This window comes from Aythya fuligula, chromosome 1, assembly GCF_009819795.1.
Source record: "Aythya fuligula isolate bAytFul2 chromosome 1, bAytFul2.pri, whole genome shotgun sequence".
Taxonomy (NCBI): Eukaryota; Metazoa; Chordata; class Aves; order Anseriformes; family Anatidae; genus Aythya; species Aythya fuligula.
The window spans coordinates 97,260,332-97,276,777 of record NC_045559.1 but is presented as its reverse complement, the minus strand read 5'-3'; the positions used below and the strand labels follow the sequence as shown (position 1 = coordinate 97,276,777).

At 50.5% G+C, this 16,446-nt stretch overlaps 1 protein-coding gene across 1 annotated transcript in view; it reads right to left on the bottom strand.

Moving 5' to 3' along the window:
- The window catches only part of IGSF3 (immunoglobulin superfamily member 3), an 82,570-nt gene extending 66,410 nt beyond the window's left edge, over positions 1-16,160 (bottom strand). Inside the window, exon 1 of the mRNA XM_032196011.1 lies at positions 16,045-16,160. Coding sequence (XP_032051902.1) covers positions 16,045-16,099 — 55 coding nt within the window. The 5' untranslated portion in view covers positions 16,100-16,160. The remainder of the gene's footprint in view (positions 1-16,044) is intronic.
- Positions 16,161-16,446: the final 286 nt, after the last annotated feature.

Below are 16,446 nucleotides of genomic sequence, written 5' to 3'. Positions count from 1 at the left end.
TTCCCCAAAGGAATTTTGTTTCCTTCCAGTTTTGACTAACCCCAGAGGACAGCAGAGTGCTCAAGCAGCACTACAGGCTCGTTTTGCAGGATGGGCTCTACCCTAAGCACAGAACCTATTTAATCAAGCATTTCTCTTCCTCCAAGGTCAGAACAGGACTTTCCCAGCTCTTGGATCAGCATGTTCTCCATATACCATTCCATCACTACCCTTATCATGATGGGAAAAATACGCAAGCAGAAGCTCCCTGGCAGATTATATTTATATTGGGAATATGCAGGCAGTAAGTGTTGATTTGCCCACGCATTACTTAAAACTTGCACAGCTCCTTGTGTCTTATCCTTAGGAGCTTCTTCTTTCCAACAGCACACTGAATACACACCCTGCTGACTTCTATCACTACCACTTCTTCCAGGCCTGGTTAAGCACTACCATACTGACACAGCAGCATTTACAGAGGCCTGGCTGCAACATCCAAGGTATTGCCTACTTTTGTATTTTCCAGTGAAAAGCAGTGATGGTTTCATTACTGCCTTCCCAGCCTAAGCTTTGAAGCCACAACCACAGGTACTCGCTGTAAGATTTAGTGTAGACCCACACAAAAAGTGCAATCTCCCAAGACGGTTACATGTGGTTTTCCTTCTGTTCCTTTAGCTCTTAAAATACACATCAGGACACACCATTTACTCTGGCATCTCTTGTAGTGGTCCCAGACCTCTAATAGATTCAGTATTGTCGTGCCAGTATCAAAGCTATGCAGTATCAACACACGTCTCAGGCTGCTGAACTCTTAGATGGTCTGCGTTGCCAACCTATCCGGAGGGGAGGGAAAAATGACATTGTTAGAACGACAAAGCTAGGCAGGAAATTTCTGACATCGTTCATTATGCCCTGCAGCCTCTGAATTTCTTTTTATTATCCTTCTTTAGTCTTCAGGTCCTACATGTTCAACAGCCAGGGTCAGTCCTGGGATTGTCAAACACTATTCCCTGTGTGATCACTCATTCTCAGACAATAAGAAACCTCATTTTGTTTCACAGTCAATAATGTTTTAGTATCACTTCTTTTTTCATTTTCCTACACGCTCTGCAATCCTTCCCAATATTAAACAACAGAATGCCCCTATTATTGCTGTAGTTCACCTCATAACATCCCAAATGTTTAAAATACTCTCTCAGGAGAGAAAGTGTGGAGTCCCAAATCTCACCTTCACAATATCCTTGCCAAAAGGAAATGCTATGTACTACCCAGCCTTTCATTAAGAGAAATCCCTCTCTTTCATGAAGAAGTCTTCCAAAATACTTCTGATCCACGAAGAGCTTGGTTCCTTATCTTCCTTTGAACTTCCTTTTCCTGAAGAAAAATAAAGCTCCTTGCTCTTTTCATATGAAGCAAGTGGAAGGAGGGAGCACACACAAGTGCAGCGCTCTCCTTTTACCTCCAAGATGTAAAAGAGGTTTCCAAGAGAAACTCCAGTGGTTCTCACCCATCTTTCTATACTCATTGAATTTCGTTCCTCTTACTTTGCTGACCTCCTCCATGTCATCCTTACCACTCTGCCTCTCTAGGACCTTCACTTGCATGCTTCTTCTGGGTTAGGGCTGGAGCCTCTTCATACTAAACCAACCATCAATCAATCGCTCATCCCCAAATCACTTGTTGTCTAAGAATACAGATGTAATCCCTTTGATACAGGAAGTCTGGAAGCGCTAATGGCAAGCTGCACGGCTGCACACCCCTCCATCCCTCCCACAGCCTTGCAAAGCACACTTCCTTCTCCTGCACTTCAGCTGTGTCCTTCAGCATGGGCTCTGCACCTGGTCTCCACCTCCTTTGAAGCACATATTGCTGCAGAAGCAGCACAGCAAAAAGTTATAAAGTGTAATAACTAGAAATGAATGCAGCCAAGAGCAATCTCTCCTGCTTCCTCCTGGCACACTGAAGAAGCATTTGTGCCCCTCAGCCATGGCCATTATCATGAGAGAACATCCAATTTGCAAGGCAAAGCTGCAACCGTGTACCTCTTCTTCAGCAGAAACAGCTTTCAGGTAAACAGTAAATTAAGTTATCCCTGGAGTCAAGTGTACTGCCTAAAAGCATCCATTTCTTTAAAACGGTTTTCCCACCCCACCATAAAGGATCACAAGAATGCAAAACGTGGCTGCACAACAGCAGTTCCCATTTTCCCCCAGATCCTCCTGGTGCACTGTCGGCAAGATGCTGCCTCTCAAAATCTCCATGATTCGGTGAGAGACCATCCCTGAAAGACAGATACAGATCCGGGGAGATTCTTCAGCTACCTACTGCCTCTGATTGCTAATTAAGATGTCAGAACTCTTCAGCTCCTTACACTGTAATTTATTAGTTTGACATGCTACAGAGACTTTCAGCAGTTGTCACCAAATTACTGAGGCTCCCATTTCAAAAGGGAGGACAGGTGCTTTCTGGTATTTGGGAAATCAGGAAAAGAAAAAAAAAGGAGATGTAGAAGTATTTACGTTACTATTGTTTCCCGTCTGGGAGAAAGGCACACTCCTTCCCCCGACAACCATTCATAACATGATGCTATCAGCAAGGAACAAGGAGGAGAGGCAGACGGGATTCTCCTCCCTGTGAGGAACCACCCTGGGCACCAGCACATGCTGGGGGCCACCCAGCTGGAAGCAGCTCTGCAGAAGAGGCCCCGAGGATCCTGGCAGACACCGAGGTGAACATGAGCCAGCAGCGTGCCCTTGCTGCTAAGGAGGCTCTGATGGCATCCTGGCTGCATTAGGAGCAGCGCTGCCAGCAGGTGGAGGGAAGTGAAGCCTCCCCTCCCCTCAGCACTGGTGAGGCCACACCTGAGATGCTGGGTCCAGTTCTGCCCCCCCCCCCAGTACAAGAGAGACAGGGACGGACTGGAGCGAGTCACAGGGCCACGGAGATGGTGCAGGGTGGAGGCCACCACGGCACGTTTCTGGCAGGCCTCGTGGCGAAGCACCAGGTGAAGCGGCGCTGCAGCTGCTCGCTGCGGGCTGCTCCCAAGCACACGGGAGAAAACAGAAGGGCTCCAAGCCACCACTTCCAGCAAACAGCCCCGAGAGCGAGGGACTTAATGAAGCCTAGCTTCCTCTGCCATCAGGAGGGAGGCTGTCTCCAAGGCTAATGATTCGACTGGAAGCTTCAGCTGAAGCTTTTCCTGTGGCTGGCAGGGTAATTTGGAGACACAGCGAGAGTCCTTGAAGAAAAGGGTCTCTGCAGTCCTCGGCACCCCCTCGCACTCAGCTACCTCCTCTTCACAAAACTTGTAGGAACTCGCTTATCTGCGAGCTCTCTGCTCCCGTCAGATTTGCGTGAAATTGGCCAAAGGGCTCCCAGGTTACCCAGGAAGGGGAGGCAGACGGAGGCAGCATGATCAGATAAGCCACGTTTCTCTGAGAAACCAGCCTGAGGAAACCAAACCAGAGACAGAGGCTGGGAATCAGAAACCACGTGGAGGGGAGAGCCAAAGCTTCGGCACTGGAAAAAGACAAGGTGGAATGAGGCAAGGAAGGGCTCTTAAAGGGAAGACAAGCATCTCCCACTTGGCAGGGCAGAGGAGGAGGAGCTAATTTAAGTTCACGGGAATGAGCAGAAAGCACAAAAAGCTGAACAAATTTCAGAGGCAGACAGATAGGAAGTGCTGCAGCTTGAGCAGAAAGACTCGGGTGGGCACGTGCACACATTTAAGTGCTTGAGGCAGAGGCCAAGATTTTGCCTTAAATGGAAGCGTGAACTTGTAACATCAGCAGAGACAGGCAGTCCAATTTTATTAATGGGCAACATTACCCTGAGACAGGGACTACAGGAAGAGGTGGAAAGTGCCACAGAAGGAGCCCCTTAATGTCTTAAAAAAAAAAAAAATAGTCCTAAAACTGGGTAGAGGATACTCATGAGGACCTAAGAGGCTCTGCAAGAGAGGCAAGGGAAGGCAAAGACAACAGGACATGGAAAAAGAAACTCCAGAAAGAACAAGAGCAGCTGCTGAGTCAAGGAAGGCAGTGCTGGAGCACCACTGAGATGTACAGCAGTGGTTAGCATCAAGAAAACCCTTGGAAAGTAAGTTGTGGAGACAGAACACACTGGCAGAGGTCTGGGCTGGGAAGTACAGCTCCAGCCAGAGCACCCCTTGGGGCTTGCAGAGACAGAACAGCTGCTGGAGGAGGAGGGGATAAAGCAGCTTTGCATTGAGACAGAGAAAGAGAGAGAGAGAGAGATAGAAGCTATGAGTAGTGAACAGCAAAGACAAGGGAAAACAAGCTGGGACCCTTAAGGAAACCAAAAAGGTTAGAAAATCCACATTTGTGGTAGCGCTGGGGAAGAGGAGCACAGGGAGAATCACCAAGGACAAGGCAGATTTTTGTGTGTGTGCCAGTCATCTTTGTACAGGTTGGTAAGGTTTGGGGAATAAGCCGGAGGTGGAAAAAAGGGGCAATTGAGAAGAAGCACCGCTAGTGTCACCCAGCATGGCAGAAGTAAAAGCATTTAAGAGGAATGCTGTGATGGGGAGGTCGGCGCACTCAGAGGCTCGTGCCAGCAGGGCGACAGCAGAGGCAGCAGATGGCGTGCACAGGAGAGAAGGCGGAAAGTGTCCTGAGGATGGGGGCACACACCATGTCTTGGTGCTGTGAACAGCTATGGGACAAATACCAATGAAAAAAAGGAGGGGAAAATGTCTAAGTCCAGGCACAGGAGAGGGAAAGCAGAAAGACCCCAAAGGGTGTTGGCTGAAAACCAAGACAAGCAGAAGCTGTGCTGGCAAACGGGGCACTGAGAAGCCAGGTACCCCGCTGCTGCATGTGGGACCTGGGAGCAGGGAGGAAGGTCCCCAGAACAAGCAAGAGACCCTGCTGCTGAGAGGGGCCCCAGCCTCCAGCACCACGCCAAGAGCCAGCACAGACACAATGAAGAAAGGGGCATGCCCTTGTGACCACGGGCACCGCAGCCTGACTTGATGGATGGAGTCTGGAAAAAGCTGCAAGCCGGATTTTTTCAGGGTGACAGCATCAGCTCAGCCACACCACAGCTTGGGCACAAGTCCAGACGTCCTCCTGCCACAACGCTTCTCGGCACCCATGTGGTGAGAGGAGAGGGGCCAGCGTGGCTGAGAGATGCTCCAAAAGCAGCACACCCCAACGCAGCAAGAGCAGGCTTGCCCCTTCCCACGTCTGCAGGTCTGTAAGGAAGCACAGCCCCACTTTCTGGGCACAGACCACACGTCTCAGGGTGACTGAAGAGCGTGTGTCACTTCAAACACAAAATCTTTCCCGATGATCTGTGATAAGGGATGGCGAGGGGAGAGGCAAACCCTCCCTCTGCTGCTACGCAGCACTGATCGTCCTCCCGCCCGAACTCCCCGAAGAGCAGATGCACGCAGAAGTTTTGATCTTCAGCAACGTATTTAGCAGAGCCCGGTCCCTTCTGATCAGGGAGTTAAGGAAAGGCTTACATAGCTACTAGGGAAAGAGGCTTTTTATTTATCTGATTTCAACATGCCCAAGTTATCTTACTCTAGAGGAATTCAATTAATGAGAATAAAACACTTGTTTGATGCAAGTCAGGAAGGGTTTTTTTTTTTTTTTTTTTCTCCCTCCTGTAAATAGCTACACCCCAGAGATTTTACTCTGATTATGGGCCCTAACAGTGAATCAGTGAAACCAGCTGATGAGACACAGTGACTGCACCAGAATGCCATACACACTAGACCAGTCAGGGACTGAAGAGCCTGGTGGACACCAGCACAACGGTGGGGAGAAGGTGACAGAGACCTCCACTACCATGGAGATGGGGGTGGGAGCTTGGTTTATGGTGTTTTTCTTTGTTTTAACACACTAACTTTTACCATACTGTTAAAATGCTCCTTCCTCCCCACCTGGAGGAAGATCAGAAGCCACCGCAGCAGGCAGGAGGGAAGCTGGAAAGAGCTGTGCAGTGAAGCAAAGACAATGCCACCAGTTATGCAGTGCTACTGCGCACACCCGAGCATGAAGGGAAGCACTGAAAAGGCAAAAAGGGCTGCAAGAAGTTCCAAAAATATATATTTAACAATGACTGCATAAAGCAGTGATCACATGAATGGAGATTTCCACCTGCTCCAGGTCTGCTGACCCCCCTCTGCTGATGAAGGAGCCACTCCCATGCTTCTGCCCAGGAAAACGGTGTAAACGAGACCCAAACCATCTCCAGCCACAAAAGGCTGGGCTGACAGGCTTCATCAGGCCAGCAGGATGACACGAACACATTAGCACGGCAATGGGTCATGCCTGAGCCCAAATCAGCTGCTGACACCGTGGATGGGGGAGAAAGAACCAACACTGACAGCATATAGGCATACAAAATTTTTACCCACATAATCCTCTCCTAAAGTTGGTTGGTTTAAGAGGAAGCATAAGAAGGAACATCACAAATCACTGAATCACTGGAAACCAAACGCATGGCACAAAGCTCCTCTTATCGGATGATTTTTCTTAAAATTCTGCCATAGGAGACAAGTACAGTTCCAGACACCAGCAGCGCTTGTCCTAGGAGATTTACCCGATGTTTATTCTATGCGCATTTCACTAAAACACTCATTATTATATCCAGCCAGGAGACCAAACAAACATCCATAATTTCCTTTGACACCTCCTAGCTGCACTGCTCTGACAACAGCAACCAGAGGCATCCAGTGCTACTACATGCCAAAGAGAAAAAAAGAAACTTCAACTACCTCCCTAAACCTCTTCAACACAGCGAGAGAGGAATCACAGGCTGAACTAGCCAGAATTCATCCGTTGCTTAGGACAGCACCAATAACACCTCCCGGCTGTATACTTAGGATAACACACGTAGGTGTTTCTGCAGTCTTCTCATGCAGAAACCTCAGGAACTCTTCCTCCTCTTCCCTAAGGGAAATTCAAGACATTTGAGGTTTAACAGCTGCAACAAACAGTCTTCTCTTACAAGAGAAAATATTCAGGAACAAGATAACAAGAGACACAGTTACTGAAACAGGATGAAAACACAGAACAAGCCTCTGGGGTCTAAGCACTGCCCTAATGACTGCAGACTGCTACTCTGAAAATCTGAATTCAAGTATACAGCTCTCATCATTGCTTGCAGATCAAATAGGAATGGCAAGATGCAAACGTTGCTGCCTGCAAAAGCAGTAATCTAAGCCACCATTTGTGAGCAACCTGCTAGCAATGCCACAGCCCCTGCAAAAGACAGAAATAAAAATCTGCAATTGCCCTTGATCTTGCATTCATTCCCCAGTAGATAGATTACTGTGCTTAACCCAAACATCCCTATTTTTCTGTTGGGGGAGCTGAGTGCACAGTCTTTATTATACTTAACATGGCATGGAAATATATACTCTATTCAAATCTGATTGCAGACAAAGGAGATGGGCTAAATAAGGGGAAATCTTGCCTGGAGAAGTTGTGGATGCCCCAACCCTGGGAATGTTTAAGGCCAGGTTGGAAGGGGTTTTGAGCAACCTGGTCTAGTGGGAGGCGTCCCTGCCGATGGCAGTAGGGATGGAATTAGATGGTCTTTAAGGTCCCTTCCAACCCAAATCATTCTATGGTGCTATAATTCTACAAATAATGCCAGCTATGCTCCTTTAAAATAGTTTTAAGAACATTTTTTCACTTATTTCACAGCCAAGAGGTACTGCAATTGTACAAAGCCAACTCAAAATTAGCAAATAATTTTGCCTGTACATGCAAAGAGAATGCAGATGCTAAATACATTATATAGACAGTGAAGTGTCATCAAAGCAAAGAAGGTAAAAATAGCGAAGTTATCTGTAAGATGACTAAGCAAATGGATTTTCAAAAATATACTTTCAAATACAACACCCTTTTCTTAGAGCTGCAGACATCCGTTTAGGTTTGTTAATTTCTCAATTCTTTCTTTTGATAATTTATTTTTGGCCTCTAGCTGTTTAACGCGCTAGCGTGCTTTCCCCAGAAGCCTTTCTGCACGCTACCCACACTCAAGACTCACATCCACGTACCGAGAACAATGTAGAAACTGGTGCTCATCACTCCTGCAACTATAGAGCACCTAACACAGCACTTCTACGGTCACATACATGTGTTTATTTTACACGAGAATAACATCCATCCATCAGAAAACTTGAGTCCTGCTTTCTCCCATCTTCACTTCTATCCCTTCCTTACCATCCTTGCAGATCCGGTGGGCCTTCATGGCTCTGCTGATGGCTTCCAGGACTGACTCTTTTCATTAGATAAATCTTACTTCCAGCATTTTTACAGTCAAGAAACAGTCTACCTCTTTTCCAGGCCACTGCCCGGAGCAGAAGATGAGATTTTGTCACCTGACGAACAGCCATGGTTGGAAGAACCACAAGCAGTGGAGCTCCTGCTGCTGGGTTGAGAGCTGCAGCTCCCAGCACCTCTCCCTTCACATGCTCTGCAGCATCCAAGCTCACAGGCAGTGCTCTTCTGCCCCTCTCTTCCAGCAACACCCAGATGTCTCCCTAAAGACAATTACCCTTCCCTCAGACTAAGTCTCTTCAGGGATTTTGCTGGCCCCCACACAGCTGCAGTCACTGGTAGGCAGCACCTCTGAGGTAATAAGGGTAGCTGCTACTTGGTTGCATCTCCCAAGTTGACCCCATATCATGGCAAAGCCCCGTACAGGGCTCTCCTCCAGCCCCTTCTCATGGACAGGTACCTCCTGGTGCTCTGAAGAGCCTGCTGGGAACCCAGCTCTCCTCCTCCAGCAGCCACACACCAAACCCTGGGCTGCTTTTCCCAGCAAGTGGGTTTCCAAGGCTCCAAGCCATTACATCAAGATCATTAGGATGCTTTTAGTGACACATCCCAGTGGGCCTGCCAGCGCAGCTATTAGGTGTTTGAGGCACAATGATTCTTCTCTCACACTCACCCCCATCATCCCTATATCCTCCCTCAAAACAACCCATCTGAAGAACAGGAACAGCCTGGACCACCCTTTTTTTTTCCATCCTGATGAGAGCTAAGAGATGCAGAGCAGTACGGGCAGGCCTCTGAAAGGCCACACACCTCTCCAAGGCACAGCTCCCCCAGCCCCGTCGTAGCTCAGCGTGGCCTCAGATGGCACGGCCGCACATTAACTTCCCCCAGGAGGAAAGCAGCCTCCCTCACCACACCTCTGCTTTCAGACAGGCACAAATCTGAATAATTGCTCCTAGAAGCCCTGTCCTTCTTGCGTGGGTACGGTGCAGCAAGGTCCCCTACCAAGCTCCCTGAGAGCACCCAAGCCAAAGCAAACCCATGGCCTCACAGCAGGGAGGAGCGAGGGCTTGTTGACTTAAAGCACTTGACAGCTACACACTCTGGATTAGATTTAAATGCCAACTAGCACATGGCACGGGACTGATTAGACATAGCAGCTCTACACATGCTGGTGACCCACAGATCAACTGCGGTGCTGCAACAGCTGGTGCAGATGCAGGGTACACCTGGGGTACACCAGCCCCCTCTGTGCAAGGCAAGCATAGAGCTCAGGGTAAACATCCATCTTCCCCTGCCCCTAATATCAAAGGCAAAACCCATCAGGGAATAACAGTCTCTTCCATGCTATGCTCCCAATGTGTGCAAGGGAAAGGTGCCCTGCTTGGTTAACAGCAGCAAGCAAGGCCTTGGCCCTAACACCATGCTTTCTCCTCACAATCCCCAGGACACCTTTTCAGTCACCCTCTCTATTTCAAGGATCCAGACACAGAGGCAGAGCACCTTTCCTCTGGAGGCATCACAGATCAGAAGCAGCCCAGCACCGTAAGGGTGAAACCCTCCAGGCAACATCTGCAGGCCACAAGCAGCCAGCAGAAAGCCGGGCGGTGGCACAGCACGGCGCCGGCCAGTGCCTCACAGTGCTCGTGCCCTCATCGCAAAGAGCTTTATCATCTGAGCGGGTGGCTCAGCAGTGATCTCTGTTCCTCCTGTGCAGCGGGATCAGACAGCAGAGGAGGGAGGCCGGTGGGAGCTGAGGCAAAAGCTCAGGAGGCGGAGGGGGCAGAGGACCTGACGGGAGGAGAAGGGAGGGAGCAGCACGCGCTGAGTTGAGGAGATGAAATGATACGGTAAGAGGAGGCAGAGCACTCTGAAAGCACACCGGAGATAAACGCATTCAGATAATTGCTTAGAAGGGAATAAATATTAGTAAGTACTATAATTACCACGAACACTTTACAAAGCCGTACGAAGAAACATGACTAGGAGAAGGGCTGGCACACAGGCTTGTTGGGAACTCCTATTTCAAGCTCACAAGAAAGAACCAACAAGGCCTGACACCCGGGTTGGTAATTTCGGGCTGGCAGCCAGCCACAGCCCGTTGGCAAGATCGTAGGTACTGGGTAACTTGAGTTAATAAGTGCCAGACTCCAGCAGCACAGCTTTCTCGAGTAAAGAGCTCCTGGATGACTTCTGGCAACAGCCTTCTGCCTTCTCCCATCGCCCTTATTCATAGCCCAGCTCCACCTGCGCAGAAATTTGGAGTGGCCTGGGCAGGTTCCTACGTCACTGGTGACGATGCCAAATAGAGGCAACAGGATTTATCCAAGAAGTAAGGCCTCAGTTTACTCAAGCAGCCTAATCTCCATACCCACACTCTCATGAAATCAGAGCCTTTCTTTTCCTGAGAGGCAAACAGAAAACATTTTGCTTTTGGGGGGTCTCAGCATCACACTCTGCAGTCTCAATTTCTCTACAGGCCTCAGCCACCACCCATTTCGCTCAGCACCCTCCTCAATGCCAAGCTCCTCATGCACACACACCAGACATTCAGCTCCACAGAGTCCACAGAACAACGCGTCTACCTCACCTCTGCTCCTGCTGCCTCTAACGAGCTTATCAGCCTCCATACAAAGGCCAAAACCCATAAAAGTGACAGTGTGTCGTAGGCGGAGAAATCAGGGACACAGGTGGGGTTGAACCAACCAACAAGGGAACAAACAAACTCACTCCCCGGAAGGGCCAGATGCGGCACTCACTCCTCGCTACTCCCCTGTAATCACAAAGACTCCAGAAGGGAAGGAGTTTGCTGGGAAGCAAAGCTATCTGCATATCTCCGCTTTTGAACTAGTCAAAAACAAAAACCAAACAAACCACAGAATACACCACTTGGCAGCGCTGCCACAGCCATGCATCAAAATCACCTCCAACCATGTCAGCCCTTGACAAGCTGTTTTGCAAGGGCCAGAAAAACAAAACCCAGCGCGCCAAACCGACCAAACAGGTGGCATGAGAGTAACGCTGATGTTGCTCATGGTTGCACAGCTGCCCTGCATGGCGCTCTGCAACACACACTCCAGATCTGGCTGGTTTCTGCTATCCTGACAGGGACAGCTTCATGGCCAGAAGCTGCACAGGAACCTCCTCAGCAGCAGCCTTAGTGCTTCCTGACCAGTAAAGCCCTGCTGCTGCCAGGACCAGGAGAGGTGAAGAGCTATGAAGTTTTTCAAGTCCCAAATGGAAGCAAAAGCTTGGCAGGAGAGAAGCTGGTTGAGGGTGGAGTTAAGTACTGCTCTGGGACAAGAGGGTGAAGACAGACCTCGCTATCTACACACAGTTCTCTTGCACTCAGGAGTCTTTCAGGCTTTGAAAGCTATGGGTGTGGTGGTTAAAGGCCCAGCACTTGGCAAGATCCTGCCTTCAGAGCCTGCCCTCATCTACCTAAGCAGCTGGGTTCATCACCTCACTTCCCATCCCCATGCTTTCCGGCTGCCCATCTTTTCCCCACTCCCACACCTGAGAGCTGCCTCTTCGTTCCTTGCAGACCTGCTACCCAGCAAGAGCTGGACCTGCCAACACCAAGCAGGCACCAGCAACAGACAGAAACCCACAGAAGCAGGGCTTCTTTTAAGCACTTGTGCAAGTACTGTGCAGCAGAAACTGAAGTCCTGAGCGGCAAAGCCTCTCCCTTTTCGAGAAAAGCTTCCCATCCTTTCACGGAGATGGCTTGGTTTTGTGCTTGTGTTCAATTACTCTCAGATTATTGAAATGCGACTTCAGCAGCAGCTAGAAAGGCAAGATTTCCTCTTGTCTCCTTGCCATTTTCTACTTAAACCTCCTAATGACAAAAAGCTTGCTAACATGCATCACTGGAAACACGCTCTCAATACACTAATGGGGACAGGGTGAGCAACAGGTTAGAGCTGGTAGTGACATAAATGCAGGGCAGCTGCCCTAGGCCCATAGCAGGCAGCTGCAGACTCAACTTCTTTGCCCTGCAATTTACTCAAACCCCACATTGTCTGGAGAGGCATTGACTTGAGCCTCTGCATAGCTGATGGGAAACAGATGCTGAATGTCACCAGACATTTAACCAGAGAACCATTCCTTAAGAGCATTTCATGGAATAGAAAATAGATGGCAATACAAAAATGGTGTTGAGACAAATTTAGCAGGTTATCATTAAGGAGTATTTAGTAACTCAAAAGCCAGAGGCAAATCATAACACTGCAGTTTTCCAGACACTGGCTGGAGGGCCTGAACATCCTTGGTACGAGCAGACAAGTCGCATCACGAGCAGAAGAACCCTAGCAACAAGAAGAAAACTCAATTGTGCTTTAAAAGCTTTCCCCTTTCTTTCAGGCAGTTTTCCCAGCCTAGTAAGTTTCTGGGCAGGGTCTGAAGATCGCTATCTGTCACACAGTGAGGAGCATGCTTCCAGCTTACAGCACTCTCGGATTCATCTGAGTTACACCACATAAAACACCTCTGGTTTCATACTAGTCTGTATAACCTTTGTGACAACGGCTGGAGTGTCACTGACTTTGCAGGAGTACAAAAGAAGACTGAGACAGAAGGAAGGAGGGAAGGAAAAAAAAAAGAAAAAAAAAGAAAAATCACTTTCCTGGTCCTAAAAGTTTGCTAAGTCTCCCAACACTGAAGCACTCTCCTTCCCAAACTCCATGTGACCTCCCCCCCTGCAAAGTCTGTGTGTCTGTTTATTCCGCCTTTCACTTTACATAATGGGTCTGGTTCCAAGTACACATTCGATTTACAATAAAAACCGCTTTAATAAAGTAATCTAACTTGACGGAAGGTCAACTAGAAGACAACAATTCGCATAAACCCAAACCTCCTGTGTAAATAAACAGGATTTGCTGGAGCCTCAGGATGTCACGCAGCCTGGCCAAGACTGAAGGGATGGAGCCTCCCCCCGAGGAATCCCATTTGGGGATGGGAAGAATTACACTTGGGGACGTGCACGAGAGGAGCTTTCCAGCCCAGCACAGACAGCTGGGGCGGGCATAGCAAGGCAGCCTCCGCCGCACAGCCTCTGCCTGACATCCTGAGGTTCACCCCAAAAGAAACACGGTCCAGGTCCTGCAGCACGCACCAGGGTGACCTAGGGGCAGTGAACACAGGGTGACAGCAGCACAATGGGCTTGCAAAAGGAAGCTCACAGTGGAGCACTTCGGGCAGACGCAGATGGAGCAAGCATGATCTTGGCCATCGATGCTAACAATGCATCTGGGAGCAGATGAGGCTCCTGCGATGCTCCTGGGCTGCTAGCTTCAGTAAACAAACAACCCCAAAGCCCGCGTGTGCAAACACCCACTCCATCGTTTCTCCGTCAGCAGCAGCGAAGCAGGAGAGAGCAATAGCAGAGCGCTTCGGCAGCGCTTGGCAGCTCCCCAGCCAGCACCCCTTCCCCACCAGGCGAGCTCTGCCAGCAGCCAGGCCTGTAAGATCATCCCCCGTCTCCCCGGGAGTCACCCCTGCGTCATTATTTCACTCCAACATGCCATTTACAAGTGATCTGCAGTTTCAAGACCTTCCGCAGGCTGTACTCCCCTCCAGGAATCGCAAATAAATCACCAATTACTATGCATGAATAGAGAGAGGAAGAGGGTAATGAGTCTATGTACATATATACATATGCAATGTTTGAACACAAAGAGCTGTAAATTGCATTCACAGGTGGCATTCTGGATACTGCAGGAGACTCAAAGACAGAACTATTCATAAACCAGTCACCAATGTGAATGAATTCAGCATTCCCCAGAAGCCTATTGTGTTTCCTATATATTACACCATAAATATGAGTAGTATCAGACTTTGCATCCCCGCGAAAAAAAAAAGAAGGTAAATCTTACAACTACACATAGGATTAGCACTGGCTGGCACAAGTATTAATGGTCTCCTCGCTGCATGAGGATTATTTACAGCACTTGCTCTATTTTCCCATTTTGTACTTGCTGTGATGAAGTGCCACTTGTTTAAAGAACCCTGTAACAAACACTGCAGCGAGAGGGGGAAAAAACAGCAGAGATCTACAAATGTTACACCCACGTGCCAGATGTGGGTTTTCAAACCCCGGGTTTCCAGTTACTCGGATCCCGTTAGCTAGTTAATGCTTGATACGTTGCATTAAATCATCTGCCGGCTCTTTGCATAACCGCGACTCCTCCTTCGGTAATTTTGATGAGTTTGCAAAACGGTAAGGAAAAAATTGAGTTGTATTTCTTCTCCTGTACACTCAGCCCACAGTATCTTATCCTCACATTCTAGCATTAACAGTACTTGTTTGGAAAGCTAGTGCTTTCCTACCCAGCCCAAGATTTATGCTACAAAGCAAGGCTTTTTACTCCCAGCCTCTCCCCCTGTAAGTCAACGATGTCTCCGCTTCACACACAGCAACCTAAAACCACTTCAGCAGAACTCAAGGCTTTGAGTCGCGCATCTCTGGCCTTGTTAAAACCACTGGAAAGCACCCAGAGGCGGCTCAGCACCACCATGGGGTGCCTTGCACAGGCCCCTGGGTCCCACTCGTGCACCTCCTCGGGAAGCCTTCGGCAAGGCAATGCCCTCTGCTGCTACATGGCCGCATCGGCCAGGCACGCTTCGGGGCAACGGGCTGCTCGCTCCATATTAGGAGCACTTAACCCAGGAGAAGGGTGTTATTGCTCCTCATCCAGGGAGATCTGGTGTGCAAATGCAAGGCAGCAAGCGAACGCTGCTCATCTACACCCATCTTGTGGGCTACGGCAGGCTGCCCATAGCGGCGGGGCAGAGGCACCCTGGATAAACTTAGCTTTAAGATGGTTACTGTCAGGGAACCCAAAAGAGAAAGCTACTGGTTAGGGGAAGTTTGAACCCTCTCCAAAACCATTTCAAAGAGTTGCCTCTCTTTCTCTTTCCTAAAGAAGGACAGGCGGCGTGAGAAACCACATGCAAGCGTGCAAAAACGCAGATTAGAGACACGGGAGCACGGCTGTGACTTAAGATGTAGTTTCCAAATCACAGAGCAGGTACGTGACGATTCCTAAGGCAGGAAGACCGCCAGCCTCGCCACTGCTTCCCCAGCATGAGTGCGAGCAGAAAATCTCCCCAACGAAAAGGCAAACCACGGCAACTCCAAGGTGGCTCCGTATACACGCAGGCAACAGCAGCGTGAGGGTGCTGTGCTGTATTTGCTACAACCGCTCCTATTGACTCATCGGGGCTCAGCCAGGCTCGCAGGCTGCCGCAAAGAAAGCAGCCTCGCAATTGTCTCCTCTCCTGCCTTTCCCAAATTTGCCGGGGGGGATCTCGCACCGTGACGGCAGCTCTCCCCCAGCAGCGGGATCCCGAAGCACTTCGCAGGGCGGCGTGCGGGCACTCCCGGGACGGGACGGGGCAAACCCCGGCGCTTCGGGGCTTGGGGCACACGATGTCCCGGCACAGGGCACCCGATGCGGGCGGGCAGGGACGGAGGAACTACCGGAGGAGTTTGGAGAGGCGGCACGGAGCAGCCCAGCCGCCCTTCACACCGCGGGGGCTGCCTTCTGCAAGGGTCCCCCCCTTACCCCGCCAGAGCCGGGAGGAGGGCTCGGCTCCCGCGCCCCATACTGCTCCCCACAGCCCTGCCCCTCGCCCCAAAAGGGGGCACCCGGCTCCGGCCGCCCCCTGGGGCTGCCAGGGGAGGCGAAACCCTCCCCCCCCCCCGCAGACATCTTCCTCCCCTCCTCCCTCCGCCTCGCCGGAGCCGCGTCCCCAGCCCCGGGGCGGGGTGGGGGTGACCCCCGGGGGTCCCGCCGACACTCACCGAGGCAGAGGAGCAGCAGCAGCGGCGGGGCCAGGTGCGGCGGCGGGGTCGGCATGGCTGCGGGGCTCCGGGAGCCTCTAGGTCCCGCCGCTGCCGGGGCGGGCGTCGGGCCGGGCCCGGCGGCACAAAGGGAAGGCGGCGGGGCCGGCACGGGGAGGCGCCAAGGCGGGCGGGGGCATCGCCCCCGCAGCGGGGCGGCCGCCGAGCCTCCCCCTCTTCTCCTCCTCCTCCTCCTCCTCCTTTTTCTCCCCTCCTCTCCCCGGGGAAGGAGGCAGGAGGATGGGGGGAGAGCGCCTCGGCAGCGCAGCACTTCAAAAAAAAAAAAAAAAAAAATCTCTCTATGAAAACAATACCGATAACACCGGGAGAGGAGGGGGGTGAAAGGCCAGCCCCGCGGCCGCA